Source organism: Schistocerca piceifrons, chromosome 1 (genome assembly GCF_021461385.2).
Source record: "Schistocerca piceifrons isolate TAMUIC-IGC-003096 chromosome 1, iqSchPice1.1, whole genome shotgun sequence".
Lineage (NCBI taxonomy): Eukaryota > Metazoa > Arthropoda > Insecta > Orthoptera > Acrididae > Schistocerca > Schistocerca piceifrons.
Window position 1 is genome coordinate 1,084,242,324 of NC_060138.1, and position 17,909 is coordinate 1,084,260,232.

General features: G+C 38.2%; 1 protein-coding gene across 1 annotated transcript in view; it reads right to left on the reverse strand.

Moving 5' to 3' along the window:
• The window catches only part of LOC124773867 (protein halfway), a 99,079-nt gene that overhangs the window by 48,356 nt on the left and 32,814 nt on the right, over nucleotides 1-17,909 (reverse strand). Inside the window, exons 2-5 of the mRNA XM_047249442.1 lie at nucleotides 9,764-9,986; nucleotides 9,322-9,627; nucleotides 8,992-9,161; nucleotides 846-1,013 (exon numbers count right to left, since the gene is read on the reverse strand). Coding sequence (XP_047105398.1) covers nucleotides 846-1,013; nucleotides 8,992-9,161; nucleotides 9,322-9,627; nucleotides 9,764-9,986 — 867 coding nt within the window. The remainder of the gene's footprint in view (nucleotides 1-845; nucleotides 1,014-8,991; nucleotides 9,162-9,321; nucleotides 9,628-9,763; nucleotides 9,987-17,909) is intronic.

The following is a 17,909-nucleotide window of genomic DNA, read 5'->3' on the forward strand; positions in this document are numbered from 1 at the left end:
AGAGCAGAATACTGAGTGGATGTAATGAACATCAAGATGTCATTTTGGAGGTGAGGATAAGTGTTAAAGTATTATATCTGTTATCTCACAGCAGGATCAGACGTAGTCACACCCCGTCAATGTATGTGGTAGAGTTGTTCAAATTGTTAGTGAGATGGGGAAAACTGATTGGTAGCTGATTGTACAGTGAATTTGTTACTGTCAGTGGACAATATGGTGTAGTAATTATACTTTTGGAGAAAGAGAGAGGGGGGGGGGGGGGGGTAGACTGTAGAAAGAGGAGAATGGGAGATGTAGAAGCTACTAAAAGAGAGAAGCACATGAATATAAGCCTGTCTGTCTTAATCGCAAAAAATAACCTCTACTTAACTTGCATTCATAAGTTTGTAGGTTCCTTACAAATGGCTCTAGTCCATTATCCAATGGGGAAGATCTGTATTTCCACCAATAAAAGTGCAAAAAAGAAACGTAAACAATGTAAGTTCATTTAAGTGCAACGAATGGAACAGTAGAGAAACTTTGAAAGGGCAGAGAATGGCTTTTTATAGAACCTGGCACCAACTCACCAGTAAAGAAGGCTATAATGTAATAGGCATCTGTAACCCAAAACACATCTATTGTGTCAGTAATGGAATAGTAATAAGGATTACGAAAAAGAAATATTAGTTTGAAAGAAAACACAATAAACAATAATATTACCACAGGTAAAAATACTTCAGGATAACTACAATAACCAATGTAAGTCAAGAAAGAGTATTTGATTATTCAATAAAAGAAACTTGTAGCAAAAACAGTCTAATTTAAACCATACAATCTTAATAAGAACAATGTTACCTGTTACTTACATTGTTGTTAGAAACATTCAGATAATATGTATTCTGTGGTAAGTTTGGAGGTAGGCTAGTTAAATTGCTATTGGAGCAATCAGCCATCACACTGAATGATGGTTCTCTTCCAATGAACATGGTCCTTGCAGCATCACATTTGCATACTGGTGGACATGTCTGCTCCGCCTATTGGGAAAAGAAAAATCATAATATTTATTTATGTTATTCTTGAAGTTTTCCTGACAAGACAGAATATTTCATCAAGTTTCATGTGTACATCTGGGACATCATTATTCCCTCTTCCAATCAATCATCAGTTTCACCACATAACATTAAAAAACAACTTCTTCTGTTCTCATATCTACTAGTTCGATAGAGGGATGGGGGCTATAGGACATCTTGTGCACAATATATCAATCCATAAGAAGTTATACTTACCGATATTGAGCTGTCATCGTCCTTTGTAGATTCTGAATGTTGTTAGAACTTTGACTGACAGGAGACAAGTACTGTCTGATACTGACACTTACCAAGGTAAACTGGTACGCCCAAAGCTTGTGTCAAATATCTCTTCTTGAAAACAGTAATGACATTGGCATTTTTATATAATTCAGAATACTTTTTAGCTCCAGCAACACTTACATAAAATTTAATAGGTAATTTGGCCTTTCCCCTATTAAGAGACTGTATAATTTTGTTCATAGCTGTAGCTCAGCAGTTGCAGAATACTTCAACGAAGATAATAAGTCATGTGTCAGCTGCACAAGAAAACCTTTATTTGGTTCACTTTACCAGTTTCTTAAGTTTAAACTGTCATCTTCAGAAGTGAAACAGGCTCAAGTCATTGTAGGCCAACAGAAAAATAATAATCGGGCACTAGTGTCCTACAAGGGATTCGCAAAAAATAATACATAAAGCAAGTGTTTTAAAAGCAAATGTACAAAAATTGAACAGGAAATATGAAACAGATTTTTTTTAAAACAGATGTAAAGTAGTTAAGCTTAAGAACCACAACATACCTTTCCTACAGGGTCAATAAAACAGAGTACCATCTCTGAAAATGTATGACACGCGTGACGAGTGGCAAACAGTTAACTTTCAAATTTCATATTGTACATAGCACATGCGAGAAAAGTCAGCCACCAAACTGATGACATGAAGAGCACTGAACACACCTATGTACAAAGTGGGAGCTCTAGCGTACATACAAACCTGATTCTGCAACAGGTAATGTGCAAATACGCATTAAATCTTATAAATATAATAGAGGGAAACATTCCACGTGGCAAAAATATATCTAAAAAGAAAGATGATGAAACTTACCAAACAAAAGCGCTGGCAGGTCGATAGACACACAAACAAACACAAACATACACACAAAATTCTAGCTTTCGCAACCAATGGTTGCCTCGTCAGGAAAGAGGGAAGGAGAAGGAAAGACAAAAGGATATGGGTTTTAAGGGAGAGGGTAAGGAGTCATTCCAATCCCGGGAGCGGAAAGACTTACCTTAGGGGGAAAAAAGGACAGGTATACACTCGCACACACACACATATCCATCCACACATACACAGACACAAGCAGACATTTGTAAAGCAAAACAAAATGTCTGCTTGTGTCTGTGTATGTGTGGATGGATATGTGTGTGTGTGCGAGTGTATACCTGTCCTTTTTTCCCCCTAAGGTAAGTCTTTCCGCTCCCGGGATTGGAATGACTCCTTACCCTCTCCCTTAAAACCCATATCCTTTTGTCTTTCCTTCTCCTTCCCTCTTTCCTGACGAGGCAACCATTGGTTGCGAAAGCTAGAATTTTGTGTGTATGTTTGTGTTTGTTTGTGTGTCTATCGACCTGCCAGCGCTTTTGTTTGGTAAGTTAAATCTTATAAAACCACTTAAAATGATTAACAGAAGACAGTAAACCATGGACCAAGTGTTAAGCAGACAGACACATAAAAATAACATCATTACTACGTGAAGGGAGAAAAAAAGGAAGGTAAACTGTTTAAATGTTATCATCATTTTATGGTGGCAACATCGGCTACTGGAACAGCAGTAATACATTGCACTGTTTAATATCTTGGAGATGAGGCCAGCCGCTGGATGCGCATTAGCAGGAAACACAAGTGAGTGAGCTGCAGTCCAGCTTCGATAGCAGGAAGTGGATAACACCAAGTTGAGGACGTGTGAGGGGTCCCAGCAAGTGTTTACAAGCTGCTTTACTGTGTGCAAACATTCCTGTAGCATGTCTAGGTGCTAAGTAAAACTTGGTGCATGGAAACTAAAAACCTTGGTTGGCATCTAAAAAGTCAGCAAGTGACAGTTACACATTAAAAATAAGTAGTAGTTCATGGTTATACAGAGGAGACATTGTCAGATTGTAAAAAATCTATGTTATATAAATGCGTTAGTACATGTTGGATACAAAAGATACAATAAAATTACTTTAAAACCTGTGAGCAAGTCAGCATCAAATGAGTAGTCAGACAAAACAAGAGCTGGACATGATGTAGATCAAAGTAAATCATTTAACAGAGAAGCTATACAATCAAAAAATAATCTGTCTTTCAGTGTGATTTGTACCATTAATTTTTTACATTCTAGACAATGTCTTCTCGGTATAACCAAGAACTAATACTTATTTTTAATGTGTAACTGTCACATGCTGACTTTTTAAATGTCTACCAAGGTTTATTATTTCCCAAATACCAAGTTTGGCTTAGCATCTAGATACGTTACAGGCACGTTTCCATACAGAAAGTCAACTTGTAAACATGCGCTGGGGCCCCTCGCACAGCTTCGACTCGGCAGCATCCACTTCTTACTATCGAAGCTCGACTGTAGCTCACTCACTTGTCTTTCTTGCTAACATATGTAAAGCGGCCAGCCTCATCTGCAGGAACTTAATGTATCACTGCTGTTCTCGTGGCCCATGGCGCTACTATAAAATGATGATAAAATTTGAACAGCTTACCTCCCTTTGTATATACCTTTACATAGTAATGATGTGATTTTTAAATGTCTGCTTATTTAACACTTGGCCCATGGTTTACTGTCTTCTGTTAATCATTTTAAGTGGTTTTATAAGGATTAATGCATACTTGCTCTTTACCTGCTGCAGAATTTATGACAAATTGTGTGTACAACAGAGCTCCCACTTTGTATATAGGTGTGTTCAATCCCCTACATGTCGTCACTCTGGTGGTTGACTTCTCTAACATGTACTATGTACAATGTGAAAATTGACAGTTAACTGTTTGCCACTCATCGCACGTATAATATATTTTTAGAAATGTCACTCTGTTTTAATTGGCTCAGTCACAAAGGTATGTTGTAGCTCTTAAGCTTAACTATTTTACATTTATTTTAATGAACCTGTTTTACTTCTGCTGCTGGAACTTTGTGCATTTGTTTTTAACACAATTGCTATATGAAACTTCCTGGCAGATTAAAACTGTGTGCCGGACCGAGACTCGAACTTGGGACCTCTGAGTCTCGGTCCGGCACACAGTTTTAATCTGCCAGGAAGTTTCATATCAGCGCACACTCCGCTGTAGAGTGAAAATTTCACTCTACAATTGCTATATGGTTTACCAATGATTTGAGTCTATTTCACTTGTGTAGATGACACAAGAAGAATATGGAATCCATCCACTTTGATTTGTTTTCATTTTTCAATCATCCAATTCTGACTGACATTTTAAAACCCATTTATATTTCGAGTCATGAAATTTTGGTAAACGTTGCTTCAGTTCATGCAGTCTTTGCCTTTTTGGTTCACAGCTGCCCGACAAAAGTGTTTTGTTGCAAACCGTGCAAATGGCTATAGATAAATCAGTGGTACTTTTATTAAAGTATGTCCAAATTGGATTCTTCTCTCTCTGTTGTGACATTTTATAACCAAAAAAATTAAAGTAAATTACAGAATAAGTAAACTGAACTAGATGTAACTACCACAAAAAACTCCACATCATATTAAAAACGTTACAGCCCTGCTTATCTACTAGTAGGTAAAATATTCTTTACGTGTACTACAAAACCGCCAAGTATATGCTACAAAATGCTATAGCCTGGACATGACTAATGGCATATCACACCATAATACAAAATACAGACAAACTAATAATTTGTTTGCTTCCACAAGTAGCCTTTAAAACACCTTTCTTGGGAGCGTTAGTTTCATACAGCCATCTTCATTTCCATTTTTGCAATCGACAAACAACTTGATATATCTTCTGTTTGTCATTCCTAATTACTAGTGTACATAAGTTACAGTCAGTAAATCAACTTCAAAGAGTGCTGCGGAATCTAGTTCAAAAAATAACATCACAGTTGTGACTAATAGTGGAATTGTTGTCGAAAAGTTATGCAAACTGAACCGGAACCACATGACCATGTTTTCTAAATTCACCTTGATTATTAAAGGAAAAAACCCCTTGCTTTCGAAGAAACTCATTAATAAAACCTTTCTATGTAAGAATAACATGACAACCCATTCTATTAAGTACAATACCAAGTCAAATTGTTACTAACTCAGTATAAGATTACCACTATCAGATACGATTACATTATATTGTGATTAACAACAAGTCACTCACACTTTTTACACATGAGGAAAGACTCTCCTAACAGTTAAATGGCACCTCACTATTAGAAGTCAAGCACTATTGTTGACTGAATCCATTCCGAACGTGACCTAACTTCATCTGTGAGTTCACAAAAACTGGTTTAGAATGAGCTGAAGATTTGGCTGATTTATGGCCAAAACCAATATTTTTGGTTGAAACTGAAATTTTGATCAGTCCTTACAAAATACATTTCAGTTGTTCTTGTCTAACTGATAGTAACCTTTTAGCAATTCCTTGTGACAATGAGAAATTGCCTCCTGCGTAAGCCATAATCAGATGGCTGAAGATGCTGTTCTCTTTTTAATAACCAGGTAGTGACCCTAAAAGCTGTCTATTCTTAACCTATTACAATTTTTCTGCGAACTAAAATAATTTTGAAAATGTTGTTATCTCTCACTTCTCTTCACTGCTACTTCAACCTCTCAATATTATCACATTTTGAGATTAACTCCAGATTCCTGAGTCACTATATGCAGTTTGTTTCTTTACATCACACCATAAGATTATTTTTATGCACAAAGGCCCACTACACACTTTCTCTGTGCATTCATACTTTTCTGTGGTTCAGAATTTATTTCTTCAAACATATTTATTTCATCTTAGGTCTTTTTTTATTTTTTATTTTTTTATTACAATATACTATATTAATTTGACAGCATATTATTTCTCCAATAGGTTCATCACCCTTCTATGTTCCCAATACTGGATTCGTTGTCTTCATGAATTCTGAAAGACATTCATAAAAATTTTCTTTGTATCATCATGGGTGTCTCCACATATTCTTTCAGAAGCAATTTTGAATTCCAGTCATATTCATCTCCCCTTGTCCTCATATCAAGTGAGTCCCTCTCATCCTGGCATATGAGTTACTTGGCCCTTATTCCCAACCTTCCAAGCCTTATCTCCCTTCCTCTCTGATGAAAGAACTAATGGTTCCAAAACCTTGGAAAAGATTTTTGTTATTTTTACTGTGTCTACTGCCAACATTGCAATTTTCACTCTTGAAAGTAAGAATTGACCAGCCATGCTGTCTTCTACATCTACCTCTACATCAACATCTACAGTCTGCGAATCACTGTTGGGTGCATGGCAGAGAATATGTTCCATTGTGCCACTTATTAAGGTTTCTTCCCATTCCATTTCCATAAGAAGTGGGAAGAATGACTGTTTGAATGCCTCTGTGCAAGCTGTAATTATTCTAATTTTGCCCTTACGATATCTATTTGAGTGACACTTAGGAGATTGTAGTATATTCCTAGAGCCATCATTTAAAGCCAGTTCTTGAAATTCTGTCAGTAAACTTTCTTGGGATAGTTCACATCCATCTTCATGAGTATGCCAGTTCAGTTTCTTCAGTGATTCTGTAACACTTTCCCACAGGTCAAACAAACATGTCACCATCTGTGCTGCCCTTCTCTGTATGCATGCAGTATCCTCTGACAGTCCTATTTGGTATGGATTCCACACAATTGAACAATATGCTAGAATGGGTCACACAAGTGATTTGTCAGCAATCTCTTTTTAGACTGACTGCACTTCCCCAATATTCTAACAATAAACTGAAGTCTACTCACAACTGAGCCTACGTGATCATCCCATTTCATGTCCTTACAAAGTGTTACATCCAGGTTTTGTACCAGTTGGCCAACTCACTGATATTATACTCATAGGACACTACATTTTTTTCATTTTGTGAAGTACAAAATTTTACATTTTTGGACATTTAAAGCAGGCTGCTAATCTGTACAGCACTTTGAAATCTTATCAAAATGTGACTGAATATTAATGCAGCTTCTTTCAGACAGTACTTCATTACACATAACTGCATTATCTGCAAAAAGTCTGCGGATACTATTAATATTTTCTTCAAGGTCATTAATATACAAAGTGAACAGCAAGGGTCCCAGCACACTTCCTTGAGGCATACCCGAAGTTGCTACTACATCTAACGATGAATCTCCATCCAAGATAACATTCTGCACCCTCCCTACCAAAAAGCCCTCAAATCCAGTCACAAATTTCACTCAAAACCCCATATGATCATACATTTGAAAATAAGCATACGTGTGGTACTGAGTCAAATGCTTTTCATGAATCACGAGATATTGCATATACGTGACTGCCTTGATCCAAAGCTTTCAGTATGTCATGTGACAAAAGTACAATTTGGGTTTCACATGATCAATGTTTACATAATCCATGCTGGTTGGCATGGAGGAGGTCATTATGTTCAAGATACCTTATTATGTTTGAGCTCAGAATATATTCTAAGATTCCACTACGAATCAGTGTCAAGTATACCGGATGGTATTTTTGTGGGTCACTTCTACTACCATTCTTGTAGATGGGTGTGACCTGTGCTTTCTTCCAACTACTGGGCACAGTTTTTTGTTCAAGGGATCTACAACAGATTATAGTTAGAAGAGGGTCTAGTTCAGCTGCACGTTCAGTATAGAATCTGATAGGGATTCAATCATGCCCGGGAGCTTTATTCAATTTTAACAATTTCAGCTGTTTCTCAACATCACTGACATTAATACTGATTTCACTCACCCCTTCAGTGGTATGAAGATTAAATTGGGGCAATTCTCCTGGGTTTTCGTTAGTAAAGGAATACTTGAAAACAGAGTTAAGCATTTCAGATTTTGCTTGGTTACCCTCAATTTCAGTTACTGTCTCATTTGCTAGGGACTGGACATTATCTTTGGTGCCACTCAGTTCCTTTACATATGACTAGAATTTCTTTCGGTTTTGTAAAAGATCATTTGACAAAATTCTGCTAAGGTAGTCATTGAAGACTTCATGTATCATTCCCTTGTAAAAGTGTTTCATTCAGCATCTCTCTATCTATAGTCCTACAATTTATTTTTCACTTCTTTAGAAGTTTCTTTACAGTGGTTGTATAGCATGGAGGGTTCCTCTCATTATGAACTGTTCTACCGGGTTCATATCTATCCAGCACAAGGTCAACCATTCTTTTAAACAGGCAATAGTTCCTTCACATGCTCCTGCCCTGCGCTGAAAGTTTCGACTTCTCACTGAGATATGACACAACTGACTTCTTATCTAGTTTACTGAGCATATACATCTTTTATCTTGTTTTAGTTGTCCTTTGTAGTTTAGTAATCACTGTTGCTACAACCGCATCATGGTCACTGATACTAGTTTTGACATGGACATCCTCAAAGGGGTCTATTTGTTGCCATTATATACAATATATTTCCATCATGCGTGGAATTCTGAACTATCTGTTCTAGATAGTTTTCAGGAGCAGCATTTAGTAATGTTTCACAGGATGTTTTATCATGCCCACCACTAATAAAACTGTTATTTTCCCAAAGGATTGTTGGATGATTAATGTTCCACCAACAATTACAGTTTGATTGGGGAACTTCCATACACGCTAACTGAAGTGTCCTTGTAATTTTATATTTTTTTGTAGTGGAGTGGTGGAGGGAGGGGGGGGGGGGGCGAGAGAGAGAGAGAGAGAGAGAGAGAGAGAGAGAGAGAGAGAGAGAGAGAGAGAGAGAGAGAGACTTACCTTGATAGATTCTTCCAGTGCTTTCAGTGAATATTTATCAGTTGAATTAAACCAGTGGAATGTCTTATTTGCTAAACAGTATGTGTCATTAGGATTTCTGAAGTCAACAGGATCACTCCGATTTGGAGCCAGCAGGCTCTTCACATCTGTGCACCACAATTTGAAATTTCCTGAAATAAAAAGTAAAACAATTAGTGAAGTTGTTTCAGAGCTGCACATAGAAACTTCTAGCGTCTATGATCAAATATTGTTTTTTCATGTACTATTACAGTTTCCTGTTGTTTCATTAAGGTTATAACTGTTTTTAGTTACCAGACACATACTACTTACCTGAGATATCTAATGTAAGGTTCCTGATGGACATGAGGCTTTTTGGTAAGCTTGAAAGATTATTCCTCGATAGATCTAATATTTTGACCTGATTCAATGACGCAAATGTGTTGTCATCTATTTCAGAAATAGAATTGCCTGAGAAGTTTAGACATACAGTCGTGTTGTGCAGCTCACCACTGATACGCTTCAGTTTCCCACCAGTGATGCTTAGGACGTCAAAATTAAATATTTTTGTTATGCTTACATCCACTGTATCATAACTAGCATTATATACATATAGAGAACGAATATTTGCATTTTTGGCTGTTAAAAAGAGAAAAAAAATTAGTTACAAAGAGCAGGTGAATACTGCTGTAGCTGTATAATGTAATCCAGTACCAATGAAAGAAAACATGAAGAAAAATAAAATGGAATACATATATTATAAATTTAGACTTACGGGCTATTTGTGCAACAGCTTCCTTCAGGTGGAAATCACTGTCTAGGTGGCAACAGAGCAAAGTAGTGTAGTTAGTCAATGCGCAGCAGTTCTCCACACACAGGGTGGTGTTCACGTGCAAGCAACTCTCCACTTCAGTGCCTGCTGCATTCCACAGAGCTGGTAGGAACATCAGCAGCAGGCAGCATAGCGGCAGTCTAGCAACTGGCACACCACCCTGCATCTGAAATTGCACAAAATTTTATGTACAATGTGGCAAAAATTTTAAAAAAGACTATGATATGTAACAAGATAATGTTCTGCAGTGACACAGAAAAAGTAAATTGCATGTTGGCTCATCAAATAAGTAACAGTATGTAAAAGTCTATGAGATAGTGGTGGTTTCTATTGAAATATTTGAAATATGAACTACAAATTTATGTTAGTACCCTGCGAACAGAGATTACAATTTAATCAATGACAATAGCTTACAACATAAACTGACACTAAAATGCATTTCAAAAACAGTAAATGCTATTCAAGCGTAAGTATTCATCCATGCATCCCAACACATGATAACGTACACAGTAAATATGCAACATGCTTTCATAAACCACTAATTAAAATGCTGTGAACACACGTTCCAGAAACATGGTAGAAAATTCGTCATTTTATTGTTACTCAATTGGTACAATGTGATATGAAACCAAGTCTTTTTTTTTTTTTTTTTTGGTCACTTTCACAGTCATGAAATGATCTTTCTGTCTCAAACTACAACTGTGTAATTTACCACAGCAAAATCACCATTAACATTTTAAATTCCCTCTATTATGGAGCATAACCATCCCCCATGAACCATGGACCTTGCCGTTGGTGGGGAGGCTTGCGTGCCTCAACAATACAGATAGCCGTACCGTAGGTGCAACCACAACGGAGGGGTATCTGTTGAGAGGCCAGACAAACATGTGGTTCCTGAAGAGGGGCAGCAGCCTTTTCAGTAGTTGCAGGGGCAACAGTCTGGATGATTGACTGATCTGGCCTTGTAACATTAACCAAAACGGCCTTGCTGTTGTGGTACTGCGAACGGCTGAAAACAAGGGGAAACTACAGTCGTAATTTTTCCTGAGGGCATGCAGCTTTACTGTATGGTTAAATGATGATGGCGTCCTCTTGGGTAAAATATTCCGGAGGTAAAATAGTCCCCCATTCGGATCTCCGGGCGGGGACTACTCAAGAGGACATCGTTATCAGGAGAAAGAAAACTGGCATTCTACGGATCGGAGCGTGGAATGTCAGATCCCTTAATCAGGCAGGTAGGTTAGAAAATTTAAAAAGGGAAATAGATAGGTTAAAGTTAGATATAGTGGGAGTTAGTGAAGTTCGGTGGCAGGAGGAACAAGACTTCTGGTCAGGTGAAAACAGGGTTACAAATACAAAATCAAATAGGGGTAATGCAGGAGTAGGTTTAATAATGAATAAAAAAAAAAAAAATAGGAGTGTGGGTAAGCTACTAGAAACAGCATAGTGAACGTATTATAGTGGCCAAGATAGACACGAAGCCCACGCCTACTACAGTGGTACAAGTTTATATGCCAACTAGCTCTGCAGATGACGAAGAAATTGAAGAAATGTATGATGAGATAAAAGAAATTATTCAGATAGTGGAGGGAGACGAAAATTTAATAGTCATGGGAGACTAGAACTCGACAGTAGGAAAAGGGAGAGAAGCAAACATAGTAGGTGAATATGGATTGGGGCTAAGAAATGAAAGAGGAAGCCGTCTGTTAGAATTTTGCACAGAGCATAACTTAATCGTAGCTAACACTTGGTTCAAGAATCACAAAAGAAGGTTGTATACATGGAAGAATCCTGGAGATACTAAAAGGTATCAGACAGATTATATAATGGTAAGACAGAGATTTAGGAACCAGGTTTTAAATTGTAGGGCATTTCCAGGGGCAGATGTGGACTCTGACCACAATCTATTGGTTATGACCTGTAGATTAAAACTGAAGAAACTGCAAAAAGGTGGGAATTTAAAACTGAAGAAACTGCAAAAAGGTGGGAATTTAAGGTGATGGGACCTGGATAAACTGACTAAACCAGAGGTTGTACAGAGTTTCAGGGAGAGCATAAAGGAACAATTGACAGGAATGGGGGAAAGAAATACAGTAGAAGACGAATGGGTAGCTCTGACGGATGAAGTAGTGAAGGCAGCAGAGAATCAAGTACGTAAAATGACGAGGGCTAGTAGAAATCCTTGGATGACAGAAGAAATATTGAATTTAATTGATGAAAGGAGAAAATATAAAAATGCAGTAAATGAAGCAGGCAAAAAGGAATACAAACGTCTCGAAAATGAGATCGACAGGAAGTGCAAAAAGGCTAAGCAGGCATGGCTAGAGGACAAATGTAAGGATGCGGAGGCTTATCTCACTAGGGGTAAGATAGATACAGCCTACAGGAAAATTAGAGAGACCTTTGGAAAAAAGAGAGCCACTTGTATGAATATCAAGACCTCGGATGGAAACCCAGTTCTAAGCAAATAGGGGAAAGCAGAAAGGTGGAAGGAGTATATAGAGGGTCTATACAAGGGTGATGCACTTGCGGACAATATTATGGAAATGGAAGAGGATGTAGATGAAGATGAAATGGGAGATACGATACTGCGTGAAGAGTTTGACAGAGCACTGAAAGACCTGAGTCGAAACAAGGCCCTGGGAGTAGACAACATTCCATTAGAACTACTGATGGCCTTGGGAGAGCCAGTCCTGACAAAATTCTTCCATCTGGTGAGCAAGATGTACGAGACAGGCGAAATACCCTCAGACTTCAAGAAGAATATAATAATTCCAATCCCAAAGAAAGCAGGTGTTGACAGATGTGAAAATTACCGAACTATCAGTTTAATAAGTCACAGCTGCAAAATGCTAACACGAATTATTTACAGGCGAATGGAAAAACTGATAGAAGCCGACCTCGGGGAAGATCACTTCAGATTCCGTAGAAATCTTGGAACACGTAGGCAATACTGACCTTAAGACTTATCTTAGAAGAAAGATTAAGGAAAGGCAAACCTACGTTTCTAGCCTTTGTAGACTTGGAGAAAGCTTTTGACAATGTTGACAGGAATACTCTCTTTCAAATTCTAAAGGTGGCAGGGGTAAAATACAGGGAGCGAAAGGCTATTTACAATTTGTACAGAAACCAGATGGTATTTACAATTTGTACAGAAACCAGATGGCAGTTATAAGAGTCGAGGGGCATGAAAGGGAAGCAGTGGTTGGGATGGGAGTGAGACAGGGTTGTAGCCTTTCCCCGATGTTATTCAATCTGTATATTGAGCAAGCAGTAAAGGAAACAAAAGAAAAATTTGGAGTAGGTATTAAAATCCAGGGAGAAGAAATAAAAACTTTGAGGTTCGCCGATGACATTGTAATTCTGTCAGAGACAGCAAAGGACTTGGAAGAACAATTGAATGGAATGGACAGTGTCTTGAAAGGAAGATATAAGACGAACATCAACCAAAGCAAAACAAGGCTAATGGAATGTAGTCGAGTTAAGTCGGGTGATGCTGAGGGAATTAGATTAGGAAATGAGACACTTAAAGTAGTAAAGGAGTTTTGCTATTTGGGGAGCAAAATAACTGATGATGGCCGAAGTAGAGAGGATATAAAATGTAGACTGGCAATGGCAAGGAAAGCGTTTCTGAAGAAGAGAAATTTGTTAACATCGAGTATAGATTTAAGTGTCAGGAAGTCGTTTCTGAACGTATTTGTATGTAGTGTAGCCATGTATGGAAGTGAAACATGGACAGTAAATATTTTGGACAAGAAGAGAATAGAAGCTTTTGAAATGTGGTGCTACAGAAGAATGTTGAAGATTAGGTGGGTAGATCACGTAACTAATGAGGAGGTATTGAATAGGATTGGGGAGAAGAGAAGTTTGTGGCACAACTTGACTAGAAGAAGGGACCGGCTGGTAGGACATGTCCTGAGGCATCAAGGGATCACAAATTTGGCATTGGAGAGCAGCGTGAAGGGTAAAAGTCGTAGAGGGAGACCCAAGAGATGAATACCCTAAGCAGATTCTGAAGGATGTCGGTTGCAGTAGGTACTGGGAGATGAAGGAGCTAGGACAGGATAGATTAGCATGGAGAGCTGCATCAAACCAGTCTCAGGACTGAAGACCACAACAACAACAACAACAATGGAGCATAGACACATTAACAATTTAAAAATGCTAAGAATCTACAGACTGAACTGAATAGTTGTCGACAGCATCCATGTCATATTACAGCCTGTCGCATTTTTATTTTTCTCAATTTTTGCAAGACCATCAGAGGAAAAAGTACTTGGTCACATAATCACAACATTATATATTCCTAGTGACCAGCTCTGGCTTTCCATGGGAAGCAATAAATATTTATGGCCAGACAACTCGTAAATAATACACACAAACCTTTCTGGTGAATGTGTGTATCTAAAAGTGAAAACCGTATCGTAAATCTTAAAAGTCATTCTGGTGGGACCTTCATTTGTAAAATGTATAGAAGAAAAAATATACACAGATATATATATTCTGCTAAAAAATAATTTTGTTTGGCCCAGTGACCTGGTACTGAGCATTTCAATCAGATGACATTTCTGCAACTAGCATGTTCCTAACCTATCTCAGTTATCCAACCAGGGAAACGGGATCTACAGTTTAACATGGAATCCAAACCAAATTTATTTTCTGGTGAATCACCACATCACTGTGAGGAAAATGTTAGATTATAAAGCAGGCTGAAAAAATTGCGGTTCGACCGGGATTTAATAGTGTGATCTTCGCGGTTCAAGGCACGCACTTGATCGCTAGAACTCATGGTCTGAGACAGTTTCCAGTCATATTTTGCTGTTCCCTGGAGTTGCGGCAGCTGTTTATTTTACTGATTTTCTAACCAGATACTGCCTTCCTCTATAGCTGACCAGCTAATGTTGTTGTTGTGGTCTTCAGTCCTGAGACTGGTTTGATGCAGCTCTCCATGCTACTCTATCCTGTGCAAGCACCTTCATCTCCCAGTACCTACTGCAGCCCACATCCTTCTGAATCTGCTTAGTGTATTCATCTCTTGGTCTCCCTCTACGATTTTTACCCTCCACGCTGCCCTCCAATACTAAATTGGTGATCCCTCGATGTCTCAGAACATGTCCTACCAACCGATCCATTCTTCTAGTCAAGTTGTGCCACAAGCTCCTCTTCTCCCTAATTCTATTCAATACCTCCTCAATAGTTATGTGATCTACCCATCTAATCTTCTTCAGCATTCTTCTGTAGCACCACATTTCGAAAGCTTCTATTCTCTTCTTGTCTAAACTATTTATCGCCCATGTTTCACTTCCATACATGGCTACACTCCATACAAATACTTTCAGAAACGACTTCCTGACACTTAAATCTACACTCGATGTTAACAAATTTTTCTTCTTCAGAAACGCTTTCCTTGCCATTGCCAGTCTACATTTTATATCCTCTCTACTTTGACCATCATCAGTTATTTTGCTCCCCAAATAGCAAAACTCCTTCACTACTTTAAGTGTCTCATTTCCTAATCTAATTCCCTCAGCATCACCCGACTTAATTCGACTACACTCCATTATCCTCGTTTTGCTATTGCTCCCATCATTTCCACGAGATGTCACTGCAAATGCCAATTAAACATGGAAAAGATAATAAAACATATATGTCACATTTCTTATTATTTAATGGTAATAAACTGAGGTGGCAGAAGTCATGGGGTAACGAAATGCACATATAAAGAAGGTGGTGGTATCGCGTACACAAGGTATAAAAGGGCAAATCACTGGTGGAGCTGTCATTTGTACTCAGGTGATTCATGTGAACAGATTTCTGATGCGATTAAGGCCACACAACAGGAATTAACAGGCTTTTGACTGTGGAAGAGTTGTTGGAGCTACATGCATGAGACATTCCATTTTGGAAATCATTAGGGAATTCAATATTCAAAGATCCACAGTGTCGAGAGCGTCCCGAAAATAGCAAATTTCCCGGCATTTCCTCTCATCACAGATAATGCAGTGCCCTACAGCCTTCACTTAGCTGAGAGCTGCAGCTTTTGCATAGAGTTGTCATTGCTAACAGACAAGCAACGATGCATGAAATAATCATAGAAATCAATGTGGGACATATGACAAATGTATCCATTAGAAGAGTGTGGTGAAATTTGATATTAGTGGGCTACTGCAGCAGACAATTGATACGAGTGCCTTTACTAACACCACGGCATCACCTGCAGTGCCTCTAGTGGGCTCCTGACCATTTTGATTGTACACCAGATGGCTGGAAAACTGTGGCCTTGTCAAATGAGTCTTGAATTCAGTTGCTAAGAGTTGATGATACGGTTCAAGTGTGGCACACACTCCACATGTCAACAAGACAGTGTGCAAGCTGGTGGTGCCTCCATAATAGTGTGGGCTGTGTTTACATGGAAAGGACTGGGTCCTCTAGTCCAACTGAACCGATCATTGACTGGAAATGGTTGTGTTCAGCTACTTGGGAGACCATTTGCAGCCATTCAAGGACTTTATGTTCCCGAACTACAATGGAAGTTTTATGGATGACAGTGCACCACATCACTGCGCCTGTCTGCACACCATCACTATTGGTGCTCTCTCTCTCTCTCTCTCTCTCTCTCTCTCTCTCTCTCTCTCTCTCTCTCTCTCTTACATTTTAACATTCCCTAGTCTACATCTCTCTCCTGCCTGAAAAAGGATGTAATAGTTCCTAAAGCTAGGATAGGATCATGTACTTTTACTTGCATATTGATGGTATAGACTTTGTCATCAAACACCAGCTTCAAATGTTTGACGGCTAAAGTTTTGCTCAAGTCACTTTTTGGAATGCAAGCAAAGCCTTAGAATGTGTAGGGCACATACCTCTTCTGGAGAAAAAGGACTTCTATGGCATTAGAGATAAAGACTTGAACTTATCTGTAGAGCAGTAAGCAAGTTGTCTGTGTTGACAAAGAAATGTCCGGTGAAGAACAAGTTATTGTTCTTAGTAATTATTAATGACTTGATTCCATTTATTAAATCCACCACAGGACTGTATGCAGATGAAATAACTTTTATTCAGAGTAGTAACATCAGTAGCCTTAAATCGTGTGACAAAAAAACAATTGCTCAAGCATCCTATCCATTTAAAGCGAAAAGATTTTCCTCAAATGAGAACAAAATGCAGCAGATGGCTTTTATCTAAAAGACGAGCCTCAGTCAGATGATACAAGTTAAGTTTCCAGGGGTATATTTAGATGATAAACTGTCTTCGGGCAACATGTCCATTACATCAATGGTAAGTTGTCTACAGTAATGTGTTACGGCAGCTTATGGATTGTGTACCTGAAATGTACACTTAAGACAAAAAAATCATTTGTTTGTCTGAACATGTACATCACATCTACCAATTTCCATCCCATTTAGATAATCCTTTCATGGTGCATAGTTTTTTGACTTAAAGAGTCTATGATAGAATGTCTTATTTATCACCACATGGTATTATTTTATGGGGGAACTCTAGTTGTGTGCATGAGATCTTAATGCTGCTAAAGAGAGCTATTATGGTAGTTTCTGGTTACTCATATAAGACACACTGAAAACCTTTGTTTCGTGAACAAGAAACCATGAATGTAATAAATGTATACACACCGTGTTTTAATTTATACAAAGAAGAAATTACCAGGAGCAAAACGCTAAGAAAATGTACATTGTTACAGAATATGAACTCCTATGGCACAAATTATTTAATAATATTTCACAGACTGTACAGGATTTACCAGAACAACCATTCAAACAAACACTGCATGACTGGTTAGTTAATCCACCTATTCTACAGTATAAAGGAATCCATAAATTTTTAATGTAATGCCATAATGTTGATAACTCTCCTGTTGTTTCTTTTAAATCATCAGTTGTTTTGTGTTATGTATTCTAAACTGACAAAAGTGGTGGGGTTCCTCCTAATATCGTGTTGGACCTCCTTTTGCCGGCTTAGTGCACCAACTCGACATGGAATGGACTCAACAAGACACTGGGAGTCCCCTGCACAAATGTTGAACCACACTGCCCCTACAGCCATCCACAATTGTGAATGTGTTGCCAGTGCAGGA